Source organism: Danio aesculapii, chromosome 12 (genome assembly GCF_903798145.1).
Source record: "Danio aesculapii chromosome 12, fDanAes4.1, whole genome shotgun sequence".
Classification (NCBI taxonomy): Eukaryota; Metazoa; Chordata; class Actinopteri; order Cypriniformes; family Danionidae; genus Danio; species Danio aesculapii.
This window is the reverse complement of record NC_079446.1, coordinates 33,283,947-33,309,631: the sequence shown is the minus strand read 5'-3', so window position 1 is coordinate 33,309,631 and position 25,685 is coordinate 33,283,947. Positions and strand designations below refer to the sequence as shown.

General features: G+C 34.0%; 1 protein-coding gene across 2 annotated transcripts in view; it reads right to left on the bottom strand.

Moving 5' to 3' along the window:
* The window catches only part of rnf157 (ring finger protein 157), a 33,556-nt gene extending 9,959 nt beyond the window's left edge, over positions 1-23,597 (bottom strand). For both annotated transcript variants that reach the window (XM_056470123.1, XM_056470124.1), the window contains exons 1-15: positions 23,122-23,597; positions 18,691-18,809; positions 15,338-15,426; positions 13,009-13,155; positions 12,734-12,851; positions 12,507-12,573; positions 12,380-12,423; positions 10,575-10,622; positions 10,061-10,132; positions 9,692-9,851; positions 7,116-7,228; positions 5,663-5,898; positions 3,345-3,453; positions 500-605; positions 236-417 (exon numbers count right to left, since the gene is read on the bottom strand). In XM_056470123.1, the coding sequence (XP_056326098.1) occupies positions 236-417; positions 500-605; positions 3,345-3,453; positions 5,663-5,898; positions 7,116-7,228; positions 9,692-9,851; positions 10,061-10,132; positions 10,575-10,622; positions 12,380-12,423; positions 12,507-12,573; positions 12,734-12,851; positions 13,009-13,155; positions 15,338-15,426; positions 18,691-18,809; positions 23,122-23,209 (1,698 nt within the window). In that variant the 5' untranslated portion in view covers positions 23,210-23,597. The remainder of the gene's footprint in view (positions 1-235; positions 418-499; positions 606-3,344; positions 3,454-5,662; positions 5,899-7,115; positions 7,229-9,691; positions 9,852-10,060; positions 10,133-10,574; positions 10,623-12,379; positions 12,424-12,506; positions 12,574-12,733; positions 12,852-13,008; positions 13,156-15,337; positions 15,427-18,690; positions 18,810-23,121) is intronic.
* Positions 23,598-25,685: the final 2,088 nt, after the last annotated feature.

Below are 25,685 nucleotides of genomic sequence, written 5' to 3'. Positions count from 1 at the left end.
TGTAATTTCAGGACCATTTTAAGTGGATGTATGTCACAACAGAAGAAAAAAGGGACAATTTTATCTTCCATTTGATGGTGTCTTGAAAAACAATGTGAGCTAGCAAAATAAACATTGTAAATTTAGATATCAAGCAGACCGATTGATGATCATGTTGCAAAAACCATAATATCAACTTCAACTACAGCATCGGAAGTCGATGACGTCCTGCTTCCAGACCTTCTAACTCTCTTACCTCACCCTCATGTTGGGATGGTGCTCTGCTCTCAGCCGGGGTCTCAGCAGCCTCCTCCCCCTCGGCTCCAGCCATGTAGGATCCAGACATTGAAGACAGAGTGTCGGTGCTGATCTGAGAGTGCTGACTATGAGAAGACGCCATGGACATCACTGACTGAGCCAGGCTGCTGCTGACTGGATCTGAACAGAACAAGCAGATGTAAACGATCGAGCTCTGGTGTGCATTTCAGTCAGCTGGGTTTAGTGGTCTGAAACGCTGTACCCTCTGGGGAGGTGATCGTGGAGGAGAGAGGCGTCCCGTTACAGGACTGATCGATGGCCCCCGAGGATGACAAGGTGAGGTTGTCGCTTTCAGGAGTCACTCCAGACTGCAGAATTTAGACATGATGATGAGCAGAATTATGTTTACTATCTCTAGTGGATAATAGTATTCAACTATTTAAAACATTCTATATGTTTCTGCAATTTTCCATAACAGTTGTCAATTTGGTTCCAATATAACAACTATATTTAATTAAAAAATTATCCATACTCATTCTGATATGCACTTATTAAATTACATTATAGAATAGAATAGAATAGAATAGAATAGAATAGAATAGAATAGAATAGAATAGAAAGCTTTAAATGTATTATAGCATTATACATCTTTTTATATTTTAATTGATTTTAAAAGTTGCTAACAAATGTGTGATGCATACAATAGCGGTTTAAGACACTCAACCACGTTCTTGGAGGACCACCAGCTCTGCATTTTTTCTATGTCTCCTTAAAGGTGCTGTATGTAAGTTTTTGACTTTTATAAAGCATAAAAATACCATAATATGTTTGCAAATATTTAAGAAACATGCTAAGGGAACATTCTTGTTTATTTGACAAACAATGCTGAAATCAGTAATTCTGCTTTGAAAATGTCTGTTATGTGCCAGAATGGCAGTCTTTGATTTGGTTCTATTAACCCGCCTACTGCCACTTTAGCCAATTATATTTCAGCACCCTGGGTTGCCTTGTTTGAAAACCGCATATTTCCTTCATTTATTCAGAAAGGCTCTCAAAGCATGCACCCGTGACCGAAATGCGACCTCCGGTGGACAATAGCAGACTCCAAAATGAGACGCAGATTCAGAGTTCCACATGAGGTTATTAATTATCAAATAATATAAATATTACAAGCGTAAACATCAGGTGATCAGATTACATTGTAACCCCGTGTCTTAACATCACGCTACGTAATGAGATTTGCAGTGATAAGAAATTTGGCTGTTTGCCCCAGACGAAACACGACAGAAAGTTAAATACAGCCATTCTGAAGCATGCATGAAATGGTAAGGTTTATACTCTAATTAATACATATTAAACCTCTTTAACATTTTTAAATGTTTATGCTGAATCACTGATATGTGTTTGTTTGCATTTTTCCACAGTTAAAGTTCAATTTCAGATGGTTTATTTTATTTTCAAGATCTGAGGTGAACTATCTGCTGCTGCTTTCAGTAGTATGGCAATAAGTGAAATTTATTTAAAAACTAACTTTGAGAGACTCACGTTCTTATGATTCATTACAGACGGTTCCACATTAGCTAATCATGATCTCCTAATCATATTATTCCTAAGTTACTATAAATAGTCTTCAGTCCACATTTGTCTTCGTCTTGAAGAAACCCCCCCTTCTCCCCCCAGTGGCCCAGTGGTTAGCACTGTTAGCCCCACAGCAAGAACACTGCCGGCCCTGGTCCCCGCCAGGCTGGTTGGTGTTTCTGTGAGGAGGTTGTATATTCTCCCCGTGTCCGCGTGGGTTTCTCCGGTTTCCTCCCACCACCCAAAGATATACATAATACATAACAGATTTAGCAAATCAAGCATTTGTCTAACTCCCTTGTTCTCAAGTGTTCCCTTAGCTACTGCAGCCAGGGAGTTTTGAGATCCCTCTGAGCTCAAGCTCCCCTCTCGCTCTGCGAACAGGAGGGAGCCCTGGGCTCGAGGATCCCTTGAGCTCAGGGCTCTCTCCCGGGACAGCATGCCAAACAAGCTAAGTGTGAACTCTTGAAATGTCATGTAAAACGGCATTCAAACTCACATTGTTAGCATTTAACACTGAATAAAACACATGAGGTGTACTTGAGGTGATCTTTGTCAGTGTTCTGTTGTTCAGCTGCAAGAATTATAGAAGCAGTTTCTAATATATCAATTTGAGGTGTTGGTAAGAACAAAAACTCCTTTTAATATGGATAATATTCCTTCATTTATGTGCCATTGCTTTTAAATAGAACACGATTTAAATCAGCCTTTAGGCTCGATGGTCACTTACTCCTGCTGGTCCTCAACCTGCGTTTGCATGTGTTTTGATCCAGTAATGCAAAACCCAGTTCAACCACTGGTTGTCAAACTTACATACTGCACCTTTAACCAAACACACCTAATTCAGATCATGAGCAGAGACTGAAAGACTTTGCTGTGTCCCAACTTGCATACTATTCATCCTAAATAGTATTCAAAAATAGAATTTAACAATAGAATACTTTTTCTTCACAAAAAAGTGCATACTTTTAGGACATAATGTTAGTATGCAAACTGGGATGCAGCACTGTAATGGGTGTGACAGACAAAGGAGACATGCAAAACATGCAGTGTTGGTCATTCTCCAGGAACGTGGTTGAGAAACACTGGTTTAACACATAGTGTGAAGATATAAAATGACAAAGAATTTGTATTTTATGGTTGCACTGTGATCCTTCAATAGTCTCTTTTAATATGTAATCAAATGCTTTTTGTTTTAAATATGACTTGGTGTATAAACTATTGCTACACTAAATTATTTTATTAGGTATGTTCAATAACACATAATAGAAATATACAATAGTCATTACTTTTGCTCAGAAAATAATTTATAAATATACTGCGCACTTTCTAATTTACAAAAATAAAACAGTATATTACACTTTTATCGTCTTGATGCATTAAAAGCACATTTAGTAACTTTAATAATAATTCCAATTATAGTGAGCATAAGAGACTTCTTTTATATCTTAAAAACAAATATGACAATAAAACAGAAAAAGCTTAAGATAAATGCATAAATACTATTAAGGTAATAGAGATAGCTGTACCTCTTGTTGTTCTACATGTAGTTTTCTCCTGCATGTTTGCGCTTCAGACTCGCTGCATGACTTCTCATCCTCCTCCTCAGGCAGAACTGATGAATTCTGGGAGAGGGATCTAGAGAGTTCATAGAATACATGATTAGTACCGACTCTGTCATCTGTCTGGCTCCTCAGCTTATAATTTAACCTTCAAGAAATGCTGTAAAGTGACAGTTCTAATAACACCCAGCAAATGTTCTGGAGGCTTTATTTAAAAGCTCTGTAGAGTAATACTGAAACACACGAAAAAGATTCAGATTGGTCTAAAAATGTGGAAACTTTCATTCATTGATTCATTTTCTTTTCGGCTTAGTCCCTTTATGAATCAGGGGTCACCACAGCAGAATGAACCGTCAACTTATCCAGCACACTTTTACGCAGCAGATGCCCTTCCAGCTGCAACCCATCACTGGGAAACATCCATACACTCTCATTCACACACATACAATACGGACAATTTAGCTTACTTAATTCACCTGTACCACATGTCTTTGGACTGTGGGGGAAACCAGAGCACCCGGAGGAAACCCATGCAAACACGTGGAAAACATACAAACTCCACACAGAAATGCCAACTGACCCAGCCGAGGCTCAAACTAGCGACCTTCTTGCTGTGAGGCGACATCGCTACCCACTGTGCCACTGCGGCACCTATTGTGTAAACTTATTGCTTCAAAATATTTGATTTAAAAACTTAATTTGTTTAAGCTAGTAGAACTTCATTTAATTTTGCACTACAACAGCATGCTTGTGATAAATGGTGTGTCACACAGGTGTCTCTAATTAACGCCCTACTCATAACTATCAAAGATACTATATTTGATTTATAGTTTAGTATAGATCCCCAGATATCTGATATATGGCAATATGTGCAAATTGCATATATGACATAAATGTTCATTGAATTTCACAAATATTAAATTAATGTCATATATGCAACATATGTTTTGAAATATTGCAAAAATGGCCACTTACATATATATTTTTTTTCAACCACTGGAATTTCATATAACTATATTAACTATAATTTTATTTTATTTTTGTGTTCGTATATGGAAAACATATTTGTAAGCAGCCATTTTTTGCAATATTTCTAAATATATGTTGCATATATGACATATATTATTTATGTAAAATCCAAACATGAACTTTTATCCCATATGTAATTTGCATATATTTCTATATGGGTCATATATAAGTATATAGCCTTTTCAGCCGATCTTCAGCATAAACACAGCCTCTGCTCTTGATCTACCTCAATGACAAAATGACAGGTTTCCATAAATGTTGGGGAAATTTACTTTAGAAAGTAATGCATAACAATATTGAGTTACTCACCAAAAAAGTAACTAGTTGCGTTACTTAGTTACTTTGTATGATAAGTAAAGCGTTAGGTTACTTTTGAGTAACTTTTGCATTACTTTTTCTGTCCTGCTGAGGCTTGATCTCTTTCAGAACCTTTTTTGTTCTTCTTTTATTTAAATAGAGAAGCTCAGCAATGAACAACACACTGCATAACCTTCATTTACTTTTAAAAAATGCATAAAACAATGAATGTAGGATATTGTTATTTTCCTGACCCCAGAGCTCTACATGCCATATATACAGATTAATAAATGTTTAAAACAATGCGTTTGTACTTTTAGTCTTATTAGTAAAGTAAAATCACTGTTCATTCAGATAATCCTCTTTTCCTTTTCTTCCATGTGTTCAAAATAATGAGAATACTTCCATCGCAGAAATGTAAGGCTCTGCTATCTTCTGTCTGTTCCTCTTTTTTCTCATTGCATTCAAAATTTAACATGACTACATTCATTTTACTTCAGCAATTTATTTTAAAAATCGAATTAATTAAACTAAAAAGTAACTCGCATTACATTTTTTAAAAAGTAACTCAAATATGATTATTTAATTTAATATTATTACTTAATTATTACTTAATTTAATATTATATTATTACTTAATTATTACTTAATTTAATAGTAATATTATTACGTAACTCACATTACTTCTAATGCGCTACCCCTAACACTAGTTTCTATGTAACAGAAACATCTAAAAATACCAACATAGCACAAAATTAAAGAGTAAAGTGTGAAAGAGTGTTAATCTTGTGGAAAAACACTTAACTTCAACAAACATTTTTTAATACATTCTAACGCAAAGCAAACTAAGAACTTTTCTGAGTTCATGTAACTTGTTTTGATTGAGTGCAATTACCAGTATTTGAGTGATTTCATTTGATCTATTATTACTGGTTCGTTTTACAGCACCCTTCAACTCACTTTGAGCCACTTTTCTTGTGTTTCACAGTCTGGTTGGGGTTGACAGAATGATCTAGTGGAGAGAGGGAGCGCACGGGCGTGTGGTGGCTCTCACTGCCAAATGTGGGCACAGATCCAGAAACATGGCCCCTGGTGAGGCCCTGAAGTGGAGGAGCAGATGGCGATGGGTTTAGGGGCCCATTCAAGGCCTCCAACAGGGACACAGCTTCATAGCCTGGTGGGATGTGCTCTGACGCCTGTAGTAAACAAACATGTGGCTATTCAGAACTGAAAGCATAACAATATTTGTACCTTTAGTATGGTGCAGACAAATGGTTTGTGTGCTTCTGCATGAAACTGTGCTTAATTTTTAGGTATATATAGTTCACCCAAAAATGTAAATTTGCTGCATCTTCATCAGGACATACAAGATGTAGGTGGCTTTTTTCAGTAGAACATTAGTACTCATAAGGTCATGATCCACACCTGAATAGTATCTTTACTTTACATTCTTATGAGATATAAAACACAAACATTTTGGGTTGATGCCTTCCTTAAGTTCTTTGCCAGAAGGCACACAAAATCATTAGACATTAATATTAGGTTAGATTTAGATCAAACTTCAATGTCTAGCCAGCGTCTAATGACAACGTTATTTCGACGTCCAATAACAACATCAAATTTACATTGATATTTTGTTGATTTTTGGTTGTGTTGGAAAGTGACCAAAATCCAACATCTGATAGATGTCATAGTGGTAACGTCCACACAACGTCAAGGTGTAACATGATTAGACGTTGATATTTGGTTGATTTTTAGGTTGATTTTAGGTTGGACATTGGACATTGAAATTGGCCTGACATTGGGTTCTGATGTCAACCCAATTTTCATTTCCAAACAAAATCCAACGTTCCAACAACTTTGGGGTACAATGTCAATATGACGTCATATTGACATCCTGTGCCAGTAGGGTTTAGTTCACACACCAAAATGTTTGTTTTTTTTATCTCCGAAGAATGTAAAATGAAGAAATTAATGACATCAACGAGTGTGGATCATGACCTTTTGAGTTATAATGTTTACAAGATTAACACACAACATCAAAATAATGCAACAGCACAGTGCATACTTCACTACTGATCTGGAGTAGAACATGAGTAAAAATAGATTTTTAGATGAAATCGTGGTCTTGAGTGATTTATATATAATATAATGGATACTGGCACTTTAAGAGTAAAAGAAATATCTAACATCTCTGGTGTCATAAGGGTGAGTAAAACAACAGCAAATAAAAATGTAATGTGAATTATTCCTTTAAATTATTACAGTGTATAATCCTAAAAAAGTGTTATAAGGCAAGCAAAAATCAACTGCTCTAGCATCCTGTTCTGTTGTTTAACATGATTAATATGTATTTTATTTGTCTATAATACATTTTCTATGGGTAAAACATTGTATGATCTCTGTGAATTACCGAGTGCTCCTCTGAATCTGACGTCTGTGAGGTGATGACAGGGTTGAATCCAGTAGGTGTGAGTGGGCTCAGTTTTTTCCTCATCGCTCGGATTTGAAGGAGGGCACGAAATGCTATAGAGAGAAATTAAGACATATTAAATAAACCAAATAATTCATCCTAAACAATACAAATTTTCAATATTGTTAACATAAAAAGTAATCATAAAATCACTCAACGTTTAAATAAATGAGTCCCACTGCAACTATAACACCCTAAATTAACAATACCATCACTTTCAAAGGGATTTTTTTTCCAGCCAAACAACAGCCAATCACAATCCATACTTGTACGTTTAAAGCAGATGACAAAACTGCAGCATATGCTTCAAATAAACAGAATATTTTCATACACTATTTTGGATGCTATGATCACCAGTGATCGCGCGGCTGCAGATCGCTGGTTAACATGCAGATCGCTAACGGACTACAAATCCGCCATTACATTGACTACAAGTTCCAGTCATGCACTGCTCACACGCACCTGTTCCAGATTGCAAGCTACAGGACCATTAGGCAAAGGTGGGAGAGTTAATAATGTTTAGATTCTTGTATAGATCTTGTCTAGATGTTGTGACTGTATATTGTTTTAGTAGTAGTTTTAGTAGTAGTAGTAGTAAACTTTATTGTCCTTGACAGGAAATTTGTTGTGGGCATCACCATATTGCTGCAGACATACCATAAAAACAAACAATAAAACCTATACAAAATACAGTAGTTACAATCATTATAATAATAATTAAGATAAACACTTGTTAAATAAATCCACTAAAACAGGTACAAAGGATTTCTTATATCGGTTCAACCTACACTTAGGGACTCTATATTTCCTACAAGAGGGAATCCGTTCATAATGTGGAAACAAAAAATGGATCATTCAGAATCCTTTCCACCTGATTAAGAACACAATTCTCATATAAAACTTGATGATTAAAATGTAGTCTCTTAGGGCCCTATCATACACCCGGTGCAATAAGGCGCAAGACGTGTTTGCCCCGATGTGTTGTTATTTTCAGACCAGCGCAACCTTAATTTTCCCATTTTACACCACGTTGTTTTAATAGTAAATTCATTTGCGACTGCACAATAGACCAGCTGAAAGTAGTTCAGCGCAGAGCACGTTAGTTGTCCACCTCGCTTACATATTGCTTAAAACACGCAGGATGTACAGCAATACACAGATATCTTTACAAATGAAAAGAATTAAAGGAATAAAATATTACAAAAGTTATTACTTTATAAAAACCAGTGCCTCCATGCCTTTATCTTGGGGGGCTTTTTTCAGTTTATTCACAACAACTTGATTTTGTATAATGTTATTATTAGTAGTATTATTTATTACAGGCATATTTGCATTTGTTTTATTAAAAACAAGCTTAGATTTGTCCACCTGTCAGGTTTTGGACCATGTGGGGCATAGCATGTGTATTTGGATATAACTCAGTTTTTTAACCACACTTCATTATTATTGTTCTTTTATCCGGTTGTTGGAAATTAGAACTGAATTTAAAAATAGTTTTGAAACAAATCTTTGCGCTTAACAAATTAAATTAATTATATAGGCTAATGGATGTCTTTAGCAGAATGCGTAAGACACCGTTTCCTTATCCAGGAAAGAGAGAAAGTAAAGGCCGATTGGAGGAGGCTCATTCTTTATCCTTGCACTGCAGATGGTCTATTTAACTGTTTTCCCGCTAGTAAAGCGTTCAGTTTTTCTATTTCGAAAATCCAACATGTGAATAGCAAATGAGCCATGGTGCAACACAACTGGCTCTTAAAAGGAATGGGAGATGAGACTCTAATTGGTTTATTCTCAAAACACACCCAGAACTCATTACGAGAATCAGCACAACCCTGCACCTCAGCGCAAAGCATATCTTTACATCCTTAAAATAGCAAAAGTGGATTCGGACACGCCCTTAATGGTTTTGTGCCCTGCGTTTTGGACTTTGCACCTGGATCGTTAAAATAGAGCCCTTAAAGTGCTGGTAGCTGCTGAAATATATTTTATAAATTACCACAGTTAACATACCACAGTTTTAGCTAAGCCATAGAGAAGTCTGATATATATATAGTGCTCAGCATATATGGGTACACCCCCCACAAATCTCATATTTAAATTGATTTTTTCTATAGGATGCTTTACTTTTTTTTGGTAATTCCAATGGTTGAACAACATATACATTTAAACAGTTATTTTTGCAATAATTTGAAATAAATATTGCATATATCCAAATATAAACATCTATATCGTATATGTAATTTGCATATATTTTTATATATTAGATTGCTATATGGGAAAATTCTTTGTTAATGTTCAACTGAATAAAAAGTTGTATAGAGTAAATAAACATCAGATTTTTGTTTTTGGCTGAATTACCCTTGTTAGTCCAGTTTTTTATTCAACTTAATCCACTACAGCATTCAAGTATGAAACACCACAAACACAAATATCATCTGAGGCATGTTATATTTTGATAATAATCTCAATCAAAGAGAGTGCTGCACAATGAGTGTGGTACAGGGGTTGGTTCTTACGCAGTCGACAGATGGGGCAACAGTTGGCCTGGTAGCGCAGCGTGTCTGCACAGGCGTTGCACAGGCACAGGTGTCTGCAGGGCAGGATCAGTGTGTCCCGCACGTCCGACAAACACACCACACATTCAGCGCTATTGTCACTAATCTCATCTTCAGCAACCTGTAAACACCAGTGAGTCATTTTCATACCAATTAATGAATGAAAGCTTAAGACTGACAGATGTCATCCTTTTTTAAATTAATATGGAGCTATTTATAATGAGTCACAACCAAACACTGTATGCAGTTACTATATTAATGCTTTTTTGTAATATAAATGATTCCACTATTTGCACTGATGTCTCTTTGTGAATGTGGATGATGACTCGCCTTTGATTCTTGACTGTTGTATTTATTCTCTATGCCGTATATCTCCTGCAGCAGGTAACTGACTCCATCCACCTAAGAGAAAATCACACTGAGCTTTAGAGGTTTATTGAACATTTGCCACTTAGCAGAGCCAAATGAGTCATTTCTATTGAAAAAGCCACCTAATATAGGCTGACGTTTTGTTTTAATGGTTGTTTTTATATATAAAGGCTCATTCAAACTAAAACAGATAACTACAACAGCACTTATGCACAATATTAACATAATAACATTCTGGGGGGAGGGGGGGTGCTACTTTAAACATTTGTGCTTATTGAAGCAGGATAAATTCAGATTTTTTTATGATGATTAGCAGAAAATTAATTCTGAAATTGATTGTAATGATCATTTTTTCCATGCAGTTAACATTATAGTTGTAGTGTGCTGATATGTTGAACTATACCTTTACCATTATAATTACCATCCTTGGTGCTAATGGTGTGTAAAAAGTGTTATATAAATAGTAAGCACTTACCACTTGTTTCTGCTTCAGAGGCTTCACGCAGTAACTTCCATCCATATGCTAGAAGAAAAACACAGTAGCTTTTAATAAACACCAAAAATATTATTTAATTCAGCCGAATTACTCAATTTCAATTTTTCATCATCATGACAGTATCTAACCCCAAATCTTTGAACAGTAGGAATGAATTTGAATATATATAAGCATAATAATTTTAATAACTAATTTCTAATGAATAATTTTTTTATTTTTGCCACAATGACAGTAAAGAATATTTTACTTGATATATTTCAAGATACTAGTATTCAGGTTAAAGTGCCATTTAGAGATTTAACTATGTTAATTAGGTTATTTAGGCAAGTCATTGTATAACGATGGTTTACTCTGTAGACAATCGGGAAAAAAAAATTGCTTAATGGGGGTAATAATTTTGACATTAAAATGTTTATTTTTTATTTTTTATTATTTTTATTAAAACTGCTTTTATTCTAGCCAAAATAAAGCAAATAAAAATATGTTATAGGAAATAATGGAAAATTCCTTGCTCTTTTAAACATAATTTGTGAAAAATGTTCATATATAATATAATATATATATATATATATATATTATATATGTGAATTGTCATTTTAATAAATGTATTTATAGATGGATGGATGGATAGATGGATGGATGGATGGATGGATGGATGGATGGATGGATGGATGGATGGATGGATGGATGGATAGATAGATAGATAGATAGATAGATAGATAGATAGATAGATAGATAGATAGATAGATAGATAGATAGATAGATAGATAGATAGATAGATAGATAGATAGATAGATAGATAGATAGATAGATAGATAGATAGATAGATTGATAGACCGTTTTTTCCTAACAAAATTAAAATAACAATTCAAATGCCTAAGAAGATCAAATAAAAAATTTAACTTTAAAAACAACTACCCAAATGATAAATCAAACACTCAAACAATCAAATAATAAATCAAAATGCATTCTGAAATAAGAAATCAAATGTAATAATTAAATGACAAATCAAACGCTCAAACTATAAAGCTGTGGTCACATTGCACTTTTCTCCCCATAGACGCAAATACACATGCAAATGTGGCAGACCGGAAACACAAACTCGTGCGACAAGTTTTGCAGTTCGCTGCATTGGAAAGTTCAAGCTTGGTTACCTCTGACCTGCAAAATTGCATCACATGATTGTGTAAGACCAATCGAAGATCAAAACATGACATTCTCTCTGGACAGTAATTTAAAACATGGAGCAATCGCTCGCTTTTTTAATGTTTAATCATCTATTTAATCCCGTTCCTTTTCGACCAATTCTCCTGATTACACATACACAGCTGGAAGCTCATGATGGACTGATTAATAGGACTATAAATACATCTCATTCACACAGTCTTTTACTCTTGTCTTTCCCTGTGATGCATTACAATGCACTTTCCCCTGTTTGTCCTGCCATGTTTTGATCCTTGTCTTGTTTATTGTTATTGTTGTGTTGCCTCCTGTCCTGTTTCTAATTCTTTGTCGAATAAATATTCTGTTAACATTTGTCTCTGTATTATTTTATTTTTTTCAATTGAACAGTGTTTGTTTGTTCTAATAATGTATCATTTCTTAGTACCAATTTCCAAAAGACTTTTTTTGTTCACTCAACTTCAGACAATTTAGGTCAGCGCAACTGATGTTTTCAAAAGTTGAGTGAACAAGAAAAAGTGAAAGGAAATAAGGAATATATTTATTTATGTATATTTATAATTATAAATATATATATATAATTTTTTAAACATAAAACATACCTTCTCAAAGGTTGCGAGAAGAACATGTGAGTGTCCCAAGTGTTCTGCACAAAAACATGGTTAAAATGTTTCCATATAATTCCACAATATAAACTGCTACATATATATAGTAATACATCCAACTCACCATCTCCCTCATCCACTACTGCTTGTACAACCATTGGGTAGATGTCCTTTTCCATGTCAAAAAGTAGCTGTGTAATAATAAGCCACAACACCAGGTTTAAGGACACGAATTATGAACTGCTCTATGATTTCTCTAACGACACAGATTAGACTAATTCAATCTGACATTTTTTTAGGCTCTCTCCAGAAAAATGCACAAACACTCAGGACAGAGCTAGCAGATGTTACCTCGTCCTCTGCCCACTCTGATAAGTTGACGTAATGAGAGGGCAGACAGAACTGTTGGCAGACGCCCCGTTTGAAATGCACCGTCTCTGACTGCAGAGAGCTGTCCTGTGGCAAATATCTGTCAACAACACACAATGAACAGAGACCTATATATAAAAAAAGCTTTGATGTCATTTTCCTATTTGATCGCCTCTCAGATCAACTGGTAAAGGCTGAAGTGTTTTTTAATTAATAAATAATGAAAAAGCAACAGTCAGAGTGTGTCTAATGCTTACATTGGCACACCATTGTGAAACTCTTCAATGGCTTGGTAGTATATAGTGATGGCAACTTGTGTGTCGGCATCAAAGGTAAACTCAATGTTGTAGCAGCTGTGGCTTTTCCCAACTTCCTGTCCAGGCAGCTTCATGTCTTCACTACATCTGCAGACAAAAACCACAAACTTTACTGAATGTCTGTTACTGATAGATTTGAGTAAAAATGGACGTAATGAACACAAGGCAATGGAGACACATTTTATATTTAGCACCTACTATATATGTTTTGTTTCAAACGTGACGAGAAAAGAAATATAAAAACATCTGAAAATCTCAGTGTCTACAATTCTAAAGTAGTTTGTGGCATTTGGCCTAACTAAAAATCAGTGAACTTCCATTTTTACACCTTTTTCTTTTTGTAAGATGAAGACTATTGACAACAAGTGACGACAACACTTTATTTTGATGGTCCATTTGAGTATTAGCAGACTGTCTGCTTAATATCTGTTGATACTGCTCCTTCAACAGATATTTAACTGACTATAAGAAAATTTGCAAGCACATGTCAACTTACACTAACCCTAACCCCAACCTAACAGTCTACTTATAATCTAATGAGAATTAGTTGCCAAGTAGATGTGATGTAACTTAAATTCAACAAACGGACCATCAAAATAAAGTGACACCCAAGTGACTATAAAAGAAGTGTAAAAACCCTTGAATATCTGAAAATCTAAATATCTGAACCCTTGAAATGTAAATTTGTCAAGGAGATTTTGTCAAAATACCAATTGAGAATTTAGCCGTAATATACATATTATTCAATTCAATTCACCCTTATTTGTATAGCGCTTATACAATGTAGATTGTGTCAAAGCAGCTTCACATAAAAGGTCATAGTAAATTGAAACAGTGTAGTTCAGTTCAGTGTTTAAGTTCAGTTCAGTTTAGCTCAGTTCAGTGTGGTTTAATAATCACTACTGAGAGTCCAAACACTGAAGAGCAATATATTAAAACAAATATTGTCTGAAAAAACTCATCCTGCACAACACAACTTTTAATCTAATCAGATACTGTCTAAGGTAATTAAACAATTTACAATAAATACAAGTAAAAAGTGAGAAGCATGTTGCAATGCACTGCTCTTAATTTTTTTTTTTTTATAAAAATGGACATAATGAACACATGGCAATGGAGACACATTTTATATTTAGCACCTACTATATAATTATTGTTTTAAAAGTGATGATAAAATGAATATAAAAACATCTGATTATCTCAATGTCTACAATTCTAAATTAGTTTGTGGCATTTGGCCTAACTAAAATCCATGAACTTATAATTATAATTTCCATTTTTACACCTTTTTCTTTTTGTAGGCTATGAGTTTGAAGACTATATCAACAACAAGTGATTATCAAAGGAGTATAAAAGCCATGAATATCTGAAAATCTAAATATCTGACCACATGAAACTTAAATTTGTCAAAATAACAATTGAAATGTATAGTTGAAATATACATAGAAAAACAAATAGTGTCTAAAAACACAGCTTTTAATCTAATCAGATGTTGTCTGAAATAATTAAACAATGTACTCTAAATACAAGTAGAAACCGATAAGCAAACACTGCTGTTAATGTAATTAATGGGGGCATTTACAAGACACCACTTTCAACTAGAAACAGAAAACCTTTTATGTGTTTTGGCCATTAATTTACATGTCAATAGCCTTTGGAGGCTTGAAAATGCAAATCTTTGAAAACGGGTTTCAGACTGTTCAAGTTTTTGATAACAATACCCTTATCACCTTGGTATAAATCACAAAAACATGAGGTTGAGAAAGCAGAGATTGCTCAACACACTGCATATTATTACCATCTGATCTCTTAAACATAATTTAAGCATCATCGTCACAAATGAATGCAAGCAGATATCATTTTGACAACATTCTCATCTATACATTAAAGAAATGCACCCTTAAAACCTGTTAGCTATTTTAAAAAGAGACAATCCCTTCAACATGTCCCATTCAAATGTAAAATAATTTAAATATCTAAATAAAAATAAATATTTGACCCCATTAAATTACAAATTGTACCTAAAAACATTCAACATTACATATTTAACAGCTAGAACATACATTGTTTTAAGTGACTATTAAAAGTAGTGCAAAAACATCTGAAAATCTCAACATCTGCAATATATTTTTGTGTGTGTGTGGCATTTTGATAATGCTTAATTTAAAATCAAAAATATTATTTTCCTTTGTTGTGTCAGTACAGTGAATCACACAGTTTTTAGGAGCTCTGTCAGATGCAGAAAAGATATTCACAATATAAATCTCACCGGACAAGCCGCAGAGTGTCTTTCCGAATGTTGATGAGACTGCGGAGAGTCTTGACTGGCTCATGAGGAGGAGGAGCATTGTATGGAAACTACAAATTAAAAAACAATCAAGGGTTAACTTATTGATAATAATAATATTGTAGGAAAAGCACTTTGTTTGGTTTTATAACCCCATATCTGAAACAAAAGAGAAAGATAATCTGTCATTTGGTCCATCTAACTAAAAATCGTCAAACTTAATTGATAAATGCATTTTTCATAAACTTTTTTGTAAGCTATAAATATAATGATTATTATAATTTTAATAGATTAAATTCAAGTTTATTAGTATATAACACTTTTCATGATAATAATTGTTACAAAGCAGCTTTACAAAAGGTGCATATTAATGCATTACAATCAAAATTAGTAAAAGTTAAGGTTATTAGTGATATATGTTTGTTTACATGTGACAGAGTATCAGAGTAAAAATCTCATTTTTTAATTCGCAATTGATAGTATAAAATAATAAAAATCAACATTGTTTATTTTTAAGAGGTTATAAGGAGTATAAAAAACATTTGAATATATGAAAATATAAAAATCAGACCCAATGTAATTTAAATTGGTAAATTATCCAGCAGGCACACAATGTCATATGATGTTGATCTTTAGTTCTAATTTGATTGTGATGTCAGGTGACCAATATTTAATGTCAATTTGCTGTCTAATCCTGAAGTCAGCTGACATCTAATATTGATGTCATCTAGCGTTGATATTTGGTTGGTTGGTTTTGGGTTGTGGCATTAACTAACTAAAATCCAACAATTTTAATGATATTACATGACATCCATACAATGTCAAAGTCTAACATAAGTAGACATTTATCTTTGGTTGGTTTCATGTTGTGTAATTACCTAACAAAAATTCTACATCACTTTAATGTCATAATGTGAGGTCCATACACTGTCAAAAGCTAACATCTTTAGCTGTTGATCTTTGGTTGATTTTATGTTGTGTCATGAACTAACTAAAATTCATCCTGATGTTAAGGTCTAACCTCAAACTGATGCTGGGTTCTGACGTCATCCCGATTTTCATAAACAACCAAAATTCAAAGTTAGTCTGATGTTGGAGTCCAACGTCAATATTACATCTGTGTGACGTCCGGTGCCTGCTATGTAGGCCCAATTGAAAATAAAAATCCCCATGATGTATTTAACAACTAAAACATCAATAATTTGAAGAGATTATTTAAAGAAGTATAAAAACACTCATTATTTAAATATTTATAATGTTTTTATGTGGTCCATGCATAAGTGAATTAAAAATGACAAACTTAGTTGAGATATGCATTTAAATTATTAATTATGTAGGGAAAGTACTTTGTCAGCTCAAATATCTGATACAATGATAATCTGGAAACAAGGCCAAGGTGATGCACACTGATCTCTGAACAAGCTGTTAGGCTGATGTCTCATGTGTATATGTGTGTTTTCTCTGGACAAATGCAGTGCCCACGTGCCAGCGAGAGGCATCAAGCGTGTGTGGGTCAACACTGGGTGAGCCTGATGCCTCCCCTTCCCCCCTTCAGGCTGAATGTGGCTCTCTGTATTACTTGTGGTAAGCCGTCGCTTAAATCCACAGCATCACTAGCCTGTCTGCTTACAGACAGCAGCTAATGCACACAGAGTAAATAAAAGAGCCACATAAAACACGCCTTCATAAAAGCACACAAATATCAGGATGAAGCTCTGGGGGACGCAAAGCAATATGCAGAAAGACAGCTGTACAATTACATGTGCAATTGGGTCAGAATCACAATTGGAAACAATAAGCCTGCTAATTGAATTTTTTGTGTGTGTTTTAAAATGTATATGAATGTAATTGCAAGAATCAATATTAATTTGTGTAATAACTTAAACAATTTATATTTGTTCATATTATTTAAAATGTTGAGAACAAGAACATAATAAACAAAGATGAACAGAATTACATTTTAAAAAAATTAAATGAAAATCCTGTAAAAGCAAGCATCATATCAGCTCAAAAGAGGAAAATTTTGAGGACAAATTTCTGCTTAAACTCTGCTTTTGAAACTTAAATTTGTGTTTGGAAGCCGTAGGGAGGTGGGAGCCATTTTATTTCTAAAACCCTTTTTCTTTTGTTTATGTTTAGTTAGGGAGTTATTGTACATTTCTGTTGTTAATTTAATTTTACTTTGTCAGTTTAGACAGTTTTACTCTCTAACTAGCTAGAGTGTACATTTTGTTTGTTGTTTTGGCCTTTCCCCCTCCTAAAGCCTATTTTTGCTTCCCAGTTATGTTTTATCATTGTACATTATTGTTAATAAATTCTTTAACTGAATTTGGTGCATTGCCATGAAGGCCGGGGACTGATGCACACTCACCCCAACCAATTTTAAATATTTTTCACTGTTACTCTCACTCCTAGACATTTAATATCAGGGACATAGCTATATATATATATATATATATATATATATGTGTGTATATATGTATGTGTATTGGTATATGAATATATTTATATGTTATATGTATATTAATGTATACATTTATTATATTAATTAATTATACTTGAAGATATAATTAATATTAAATGTAAAATAATGAAAAATGTTATCTAAATATAAAGGATACATAAAAAATAAAACAAAACTTACACCAATATTCATTTTCTTATTTCATATAATTAAGAATAATATAATTTATTCATATAATTATGATATTTCAATAATCTAAAATAAATTATTGAATTAGTAGTAGAACTACTACCACCACTACTACTACTACTACTACTACTACTACTACTACTTCTACTACTACTACTACTACTACTACTACTACTAATAATAATAATAATAATAATAATAATAATAATAATAATAATAATAAATTATTCATGATTACAATAATTTTTTAATCTTATTTTTAAATTAAATGCATGAATTTACATTAATTAAATATACTTTTAATTATATTACTTAGCATTATTTACAAGGTTTTAAAAGTACATCCAAAAAATTGCCTTTTTTTGTTTATTTGTAAACAGTTATTGTAAACAGTATATTTGTAAACAGTTATTTACCTAGTTATTTATTGTAATGTTTTTCTAAATATCTGTGGTTTGTATGTAATGAAACAAAACTATTCATGTGGCATGAGCCATTTCAGTCACACTTTACAATATGAGACATGTACTAAATGTTAGTTAAAGTAATTACCAACATGAACAAACAAGACCACACAAAGTGAGATCAATGAACACGATAAAAAAACAAAGATTTCAAGACCTTCTATAATAAAGAGCATGTATGTCTTTATCTAATAACAGGAGCTGAATTGCAATCTTACCACTACTGGTCTGTTGCCTAGGAAATTGAGGTCTGTGTTTTCACCGAAGAGGTAGCCTTCAGGATGTGTCGAATCAAACTTCTCTCCTCCCATTATAAAATGGCTAGCGAAATAACTTCCTGAAAAACAAAAAGCAATCAAATGTTACAGATAATGAAGAAATCAATGTCGATTTGTCACACAGTGTTTGAGTTTCTAAAAAAACTTTGTGCATTTGCTTGATTGCTATAGAAAAATTAAAAATTGCTATAGAAAAAAACTGTGCAGGCAGGGTGGCTCAGTGGTTAGAACTGTCGCCTCACAGCAAGAAGGTCACTAGTTTGAGTCCTGGCTAGGCCAGTTGGCATTTCTGTATGGAGTTTGCATGTTTTGAATTTAATTAAAAACTAAATTGGCCATATGTGTGTGCATGGGTATTTCCCAGCACTGGGTTGTGGTTGGAAAAGTATCTGCTGCATAAAACATATGCTGGAATAGTTGGCGGTTAGTTCCACTGTGGCAACCCCAGATGAATAAAGGGACTAAGCCAAAGGAAAATACATTGTATGAATGAAAAACTTTGCACATTCTAAAAAAAGTTTCGTTAATTTTTAGCTGCAAACATATCCCTTTCTTTAAAACGATGGTTCACCCAAAAATCAGACTGTATTTGAAAAGCTTGCAGACTGCAAATGAAAAGCTTCAACCAAATATCAATGTCTAATGATGTTACAGCTTGACATTGTATGGACATTACCACTATCGGACGTAGAATTTTGGTTGATATCAAATACCATATCAGGTATTTGATATCTTAAACCAATGTCATATTGATGTTGACTTGATGGTGGATTTTGGTCACTTTCCAACACAGCCTAAAAACAATCAAATATCAACATCATTTGATGTCATTACTTTAAAATAACATTGTCCTTAGATGCTGGCACATTGAATTTTGGTCACCTGATGTCACGACCTAAATCTAACCTAATATTAACATCTTATGATGCTGTGTGCCTGCTGGGTTGACTCCCACAGTTATTTTTCCAAAATTTTTTCCTGCTATGGAATTCAATGCAAGGTAACCAACATCCTTCGAAATATATTCCCTTGTGTTTAATAGAAAAAACATGAATGTTTAGAACCACTTAAGGTTGAGTAAATGATACAGTGAGTAAATTCTCAATTTAACCATCCTTTTATGAGTGATGTTTGTACCCAAGACGACAAAAAGTGACAGAAAGGATGACAGATATCGTAGACTGAAAAACCAATGGAATTCAGAAAGACAAGCTCAAGGGCAGACAGAGGATATAGGCAAGGATAGATGAACAAGCCTGAAACTGGAGCAGGAGGCAGCAAGAATCAGGCACAAGTCCCAAGCTGCACATATTGAGTGTCTGGTTACTTGTGGTTAATTCATCTTCTCACTGCTCTGTCGCCTCAAATTTCCAAAGATTTGTAAAACAGTCATTGTAAAACCAGCCTGATGAGTGCTGCATTTTATAAACAAACAAGAAGATGCTACCTGTAAATAGTAAACTAAAGTAAAATGAAATGTTACCCACTATTTACTTACTCTGTGGTGGTTTTAAACAGCTTTTTCCCCAGAGCTGTCTCCCTTTTGAACTCTGCCCCTCACTGACTCTTTTGCCCCCCCCAATACACCCCCCACACTCCTCTAACTTATACTCCTCACAATCACTGCACTATTTACCATTTGCACATTTAAATTTGCACATATTCATTGCACTACATTGCACTGATTCACTTATCTGAACTGTACATACCCACCGCACATGAACATTTGTAATTGTTTATCTATCTGCCACTCCTGATTATTAATAGCATCCTGTACATATATTCATTTATTGTAAATCTGTTCATAGCTAATACAACCTGTATATAATGTTCATAGTACATCCATCTGTAAATATTACCATAGTTTTTCTATAACTGCACTTTATAACTTATACCTGTATCCTGCACTTGCTGCTATTGCACTGCTGGTTAGACTGAAACTGCATTTCGTTGCCTTGTACTTGTACATGTGTAATGACAATAAAGTTGAATCTAATCTAATCTTGAATCTAATCTAAAAGGTCCAATGAATTTAAAATGAAGTTTTTGCTATTATCAATATGTTAGGTTTAAGGATATCTATAAGTTACACTCTCAGAAATGTACGCGATCTGTCACCGGGGTGGTACCTTTTCGAAAGGTACAAATTTGTACCCAAAAGGTCCATATTAATACCTCAAGGGTACATATTAGTCCCTAAAAAGTACAAAAGTGTTCCTCTTAAAAATTTTAGGTACTAATCACTGTCCACTGTCGCCACTGGCTTGCATGGTTCGGAATCTGCAGAGCTGCACATCGATGGATTGCTCTTTAGTGTTTGGACTCTCAGTATTGAATACTAAACCACACTGAACTGAGCTAAACTGAACTTAAACTCTGAAAACTGAACTACACTGTTTCAATTTACTTTAATCTTCTATGTGAAGCTGCTTTGACACAATCTACATTGCAGAAACGCTATAGAAATAAAGGTGAATTGAATTGAATTGAATGTTTCAGTTGAGATTGTGTCAAACATCGAATAAAAAAAATCACTTTTTGGGACCTTTAAGCATTTCTGGCTTACTTTTTGTTTTTGGTTGAACACAAAAGAAGACTTTTTTTATTCATTCATTTTCTTTTCGGCTAAGTATCTTTATTAATTAGGGGTCACCACAGCGGAATGAACCGCCAACTTATCCAGCACATGTTTTATACAGCTGCAACCTATCACTGGGAAACACCCATACACTCTCATTCACACTACGGACAATTTTAGCTTACCCAATTCACCTGTACCGTGTCTTTGGACTTGTGGTGGAAACGTAGCACCCGGAGGAAACCCAGGCGAACACGAACAGAACATCCAAACTCTACACACAAATGCCAACTGACTGCAATGGAAACAAGCCCAGGGCTTTATTGTGTTTTTATCCTCGACAGTTTTTATTTCAAAATGTATGGGATACTTGTACAGCTTGTCTAAAATCTGTCAAATAAAATTCAATTCGACCCAGCCGAGGCTCAAACCAGCAACCTTCTTGCTGTGAGGCGACAGCACTACCTACTGCACCACCATGTCGCCAAGATTTTTTTAAATGATTGGAATTTAGTAGCCACTGCCTGCCATAGTAGGGAAAAAACATGTCTTCTACTTGTGTTAACCAGAAAGAAGAAACAGATTTTACCTACTGGACACTCTCATTTCAGATTCAGTTTAATGCTGAGCACAAATTCATGCAAGATGTCCCACGTGCTGTAATTTTGTGGTGTATTTCAGTGGACACAGCACCGCTGGGAATGATGAGACTTGTATCAATATAAAGACAGCATCTGTGAGCCTGCTGAGCTACTCACAGACTTGCTGACCAAGAAACAGTGGGTGGAGGCTCTGGTGTTCAAATGAACAGAGGGACCCCCGGGCATTTCAAGTGCAAGTAGTGAGAAAAATATTCATCTAAATACTGAAGCCAATTTTATCACGACTGCCCACTTTTTATACGATTTTATACCAGTGGTTAGCACTGTCGCCTCACAGCAAGAAGGCCGCTGGTTCGAGTCCTGGCTGGGTCAGTTGGCATTTCTGTGTGGAGTTCTTCCTGTGTTGGCATGGGTTTCCTCCGGGTGCTCCGGTTTCCCCCACAGCCCAAAGACATTCAGTATAGGTGAATTGAATAAACTAAATTAGCCATAGTGGATGTGTGTGAATGAGTGTGTATGGATGTTTCCCAGTACTGGGTTGCAGCTGGAAGGACAAGTTGCAATGCTGGATAAGTTGGTGGTTCATTCCGCTTTGGCAACCCCTGATGAATAAAGGGACTACGCCGAAAGAAAATTAATGAGTAATATAATATAATATAATATAATATAATATAATATAATATAATATAATATAATATAATATAATATAATATAATATAATATAATATAATATATGAGAAGGGCTATTGTGTGTTGCTATTGTAAATTCTAAATGCAATTAATTGTAACTGCCAATTCAAATTAGTATAAATCTGAACAGGCTTGGGTTTCTTTAGTGCACTTCACAGTTATTTTATACACATATATAATGCTGTAATAATAAATAATATTTTAATAAAATAGTTTGAGATTTTAAAACATCATTTAAATTCTGAAGTTAATTTAATGTGAACTGCACATCAATTTGTAGGCCTACTAATATTAAAATAAAAGCTGAACTCCACTGGGTCTAAAATACTATAATACAATAAATATATTATTAAATATAGGTTATATATTATATTACAATGTTGTTTAGTAATATGAAGTCTATTAAATCAGTAATAATGACTTTCAATAATATAATATAATATAATACTAGGCCTATGTAATGACAGAATATAAAATATATAATAATATATATTTTCTCACCAGATTTGGGTGGGTATCTGTAAACAGAATTGGACGGTATATCGACCTCCTCCACTCCTGCATTCTGACGGCTTGTCAAAGCTCCCATTTCAGAAAGACACAAATTAAAATAACAATAAACGATTGCGACCCTACAGCTGTTGCGTCTTTTTTAGTCCGAACATCTCCTTCTTCAGGCGAAAGGCCGTTTTTTGCTCTTCGCTTTTGTATTTTTGGCCATGCACAGGATTAGTTGGTGCTCTTAATGCCCTGTAAGCTCCGCACAGAGTCCCTCGTTGTTTTGTCTGCAACCTCAAGCTGATTTCTGCGTCCATCAGACTGCATAGCCCTGTTTTAAGCTGCGTCTGTCTCCGTGCTTGGCATTCTGGGCCAGGTAAAAAAATGGGAGTGAGATGCTCTCTATATGACACAGTTTCTCGGCATGTTTATCATCCTCATCCCTGTATCCTCTGTTCTCCGAGCGCTTGAGCGATGGGATGCAGATGCGTGTCGGTGATGTAGAAACTGAAGCTGAGGGTAGAACGGCGGTGCGCGTCACCCAGAGATCCTATGTGGGCGGGCCTTAGGATTTTATTTCATTTTTTTAATTAAAAAAATAAAACAATATATAAAAAAATGTTCTTTCACACTATACAAATGTACATTTTACATAACGGAAATTGCATAATGTTATGTTGGCTTGTGTAATATGGAGGAGGAAACCTGCAAAAACAATAAATAAATACGCAAATAAATAAATAAATGAGTAAATTAATCTATAAACGCCTGAATAAATTAAGCAATAAAGAAATAAATACACAAATTAATAAATAAATGAGTAAATAAATCCACAATTCCTGCATAAATAAAGCAATAAATAAATACGCAAATAAATAAACAAATGGGTAAATAAATCCATAAATAAAACAATAAAACAATAAATAAAAAAATTTATATAAAAATCCACAAATTCTTGCATTAATAAATAATTAATAGTGCGGGCAGGTAAATAATTAAATAAAATAAATGAATGTTGTTGGGGAATAAGAAAATGCTAAACTGACATAATGCTAAAACTAAAGTTTTTTTTTTTTTTTTTTTTACCCTTTTTTTAAACGATTATTCATTCTTGAACGTTTCGTATTTACTTTTCATTAGGTCAACATGCTATTGAGAGGGTGTCTATCAATCATCAGAAGCCAGTCAAACAATCTAATGCGAAATTTTTCTAATGATCAACCAATGATGACAAAAAGACCGCCTTCTGATGACTGACAGACACTCTCTCATTAGCATATTGAGCTGAGGTAAAGTAAATACCCAACTATTAAGAATTATTAAACGATTAAAAAGAGGGGAAAAAATTTACTTTCAGTTTAGCATTTTTTTATTCTCCCAATATTCTTGTAAATTATTTAATTATGTACCTGCCTGCACTATTAATTATTTATTTATTTAGGCAAGAATTTATTTATTTATTTGCTCATTAATTGTTTCATTTATGCAGGACATTATGATGTATTTACTCATTTATTTAAATATTTGTGTATTTATTTAATTATTTATTGTTTTTGCAGGTTTCATACTCCATAATATACGGAATTTGTATATTGAATTACATATCAATTTGTATTTTTGCATTCACTATACTTCTTTTTTTAATTTATTTATATTTATCAGTTTTTTGTCTTGTCTCTGTCATTCTGTTGTAAATATTGATTTATTTCTGGATTTTAACTTTAAAATGCCCATAAAATGGATAAGTTAACGTATAACGGGTTTAACAGTATGCATTGAACCCTGCGTAAAGTGCAGAAAAGTTAATTCTACTCAATTGAAGAGAAGAGTAGTTGTGAAAAGAGTGAAAAGAGTTTTGAACGCAAATGGTTTGAGTTGCCTTAACTTATTAGGTTTTAAAATACTCAGTTGGTTTGAGTTCTCTTCATTTATCAGTTACTGTTTACTGTGCTCCAATTGCTTCTTTTACTCAAATCGATTAAGTTTATAGTACTCACTAGGATTAGTTTTTGAACTTAAATGGTTTTTTGCAATCGGTTTCCTCAAACGGTTGGAGTTACCTTAACTTTTTGGGTTTTACAGTGTAGAGATAGCGAGTCTTTGTAATGAATACATTTAAAAGAATCTACGTTTAAGTACACAAACTTGTCTCCATAAAAACAAAAATGTCCTGTTATGAATGTAGTAAAATGAAATATTCAGGTAAATATTCTGATCCTCCAAGCGCCCCCTGCTGGATATTATCATTTTTCTGATCAGAAAAGCACGTCCTGCTGCTCAATGATGAGTGCTGTGTAATATCTGTCCTCAGAAGCGCTATTGGCCACCCCTGACGTCAGGCTTAAATCCAGACTTGGGGTTTTGCGCAGTACAAACACATCCTGCCTCGACAAACGTGACCTTCGCCGAATTTTGGAAGTGATTCACTGCAGTGCAGTAAAGGTGATATAGGGTGACTGGTGTTAAATGAATAGTCAACATATGTCAATGAGCTCTGTTAGATTTTAAATGTATTATTTTTATATATTTAGTAGATTATATGTCACGCTGTGAAATGCATTTCACAT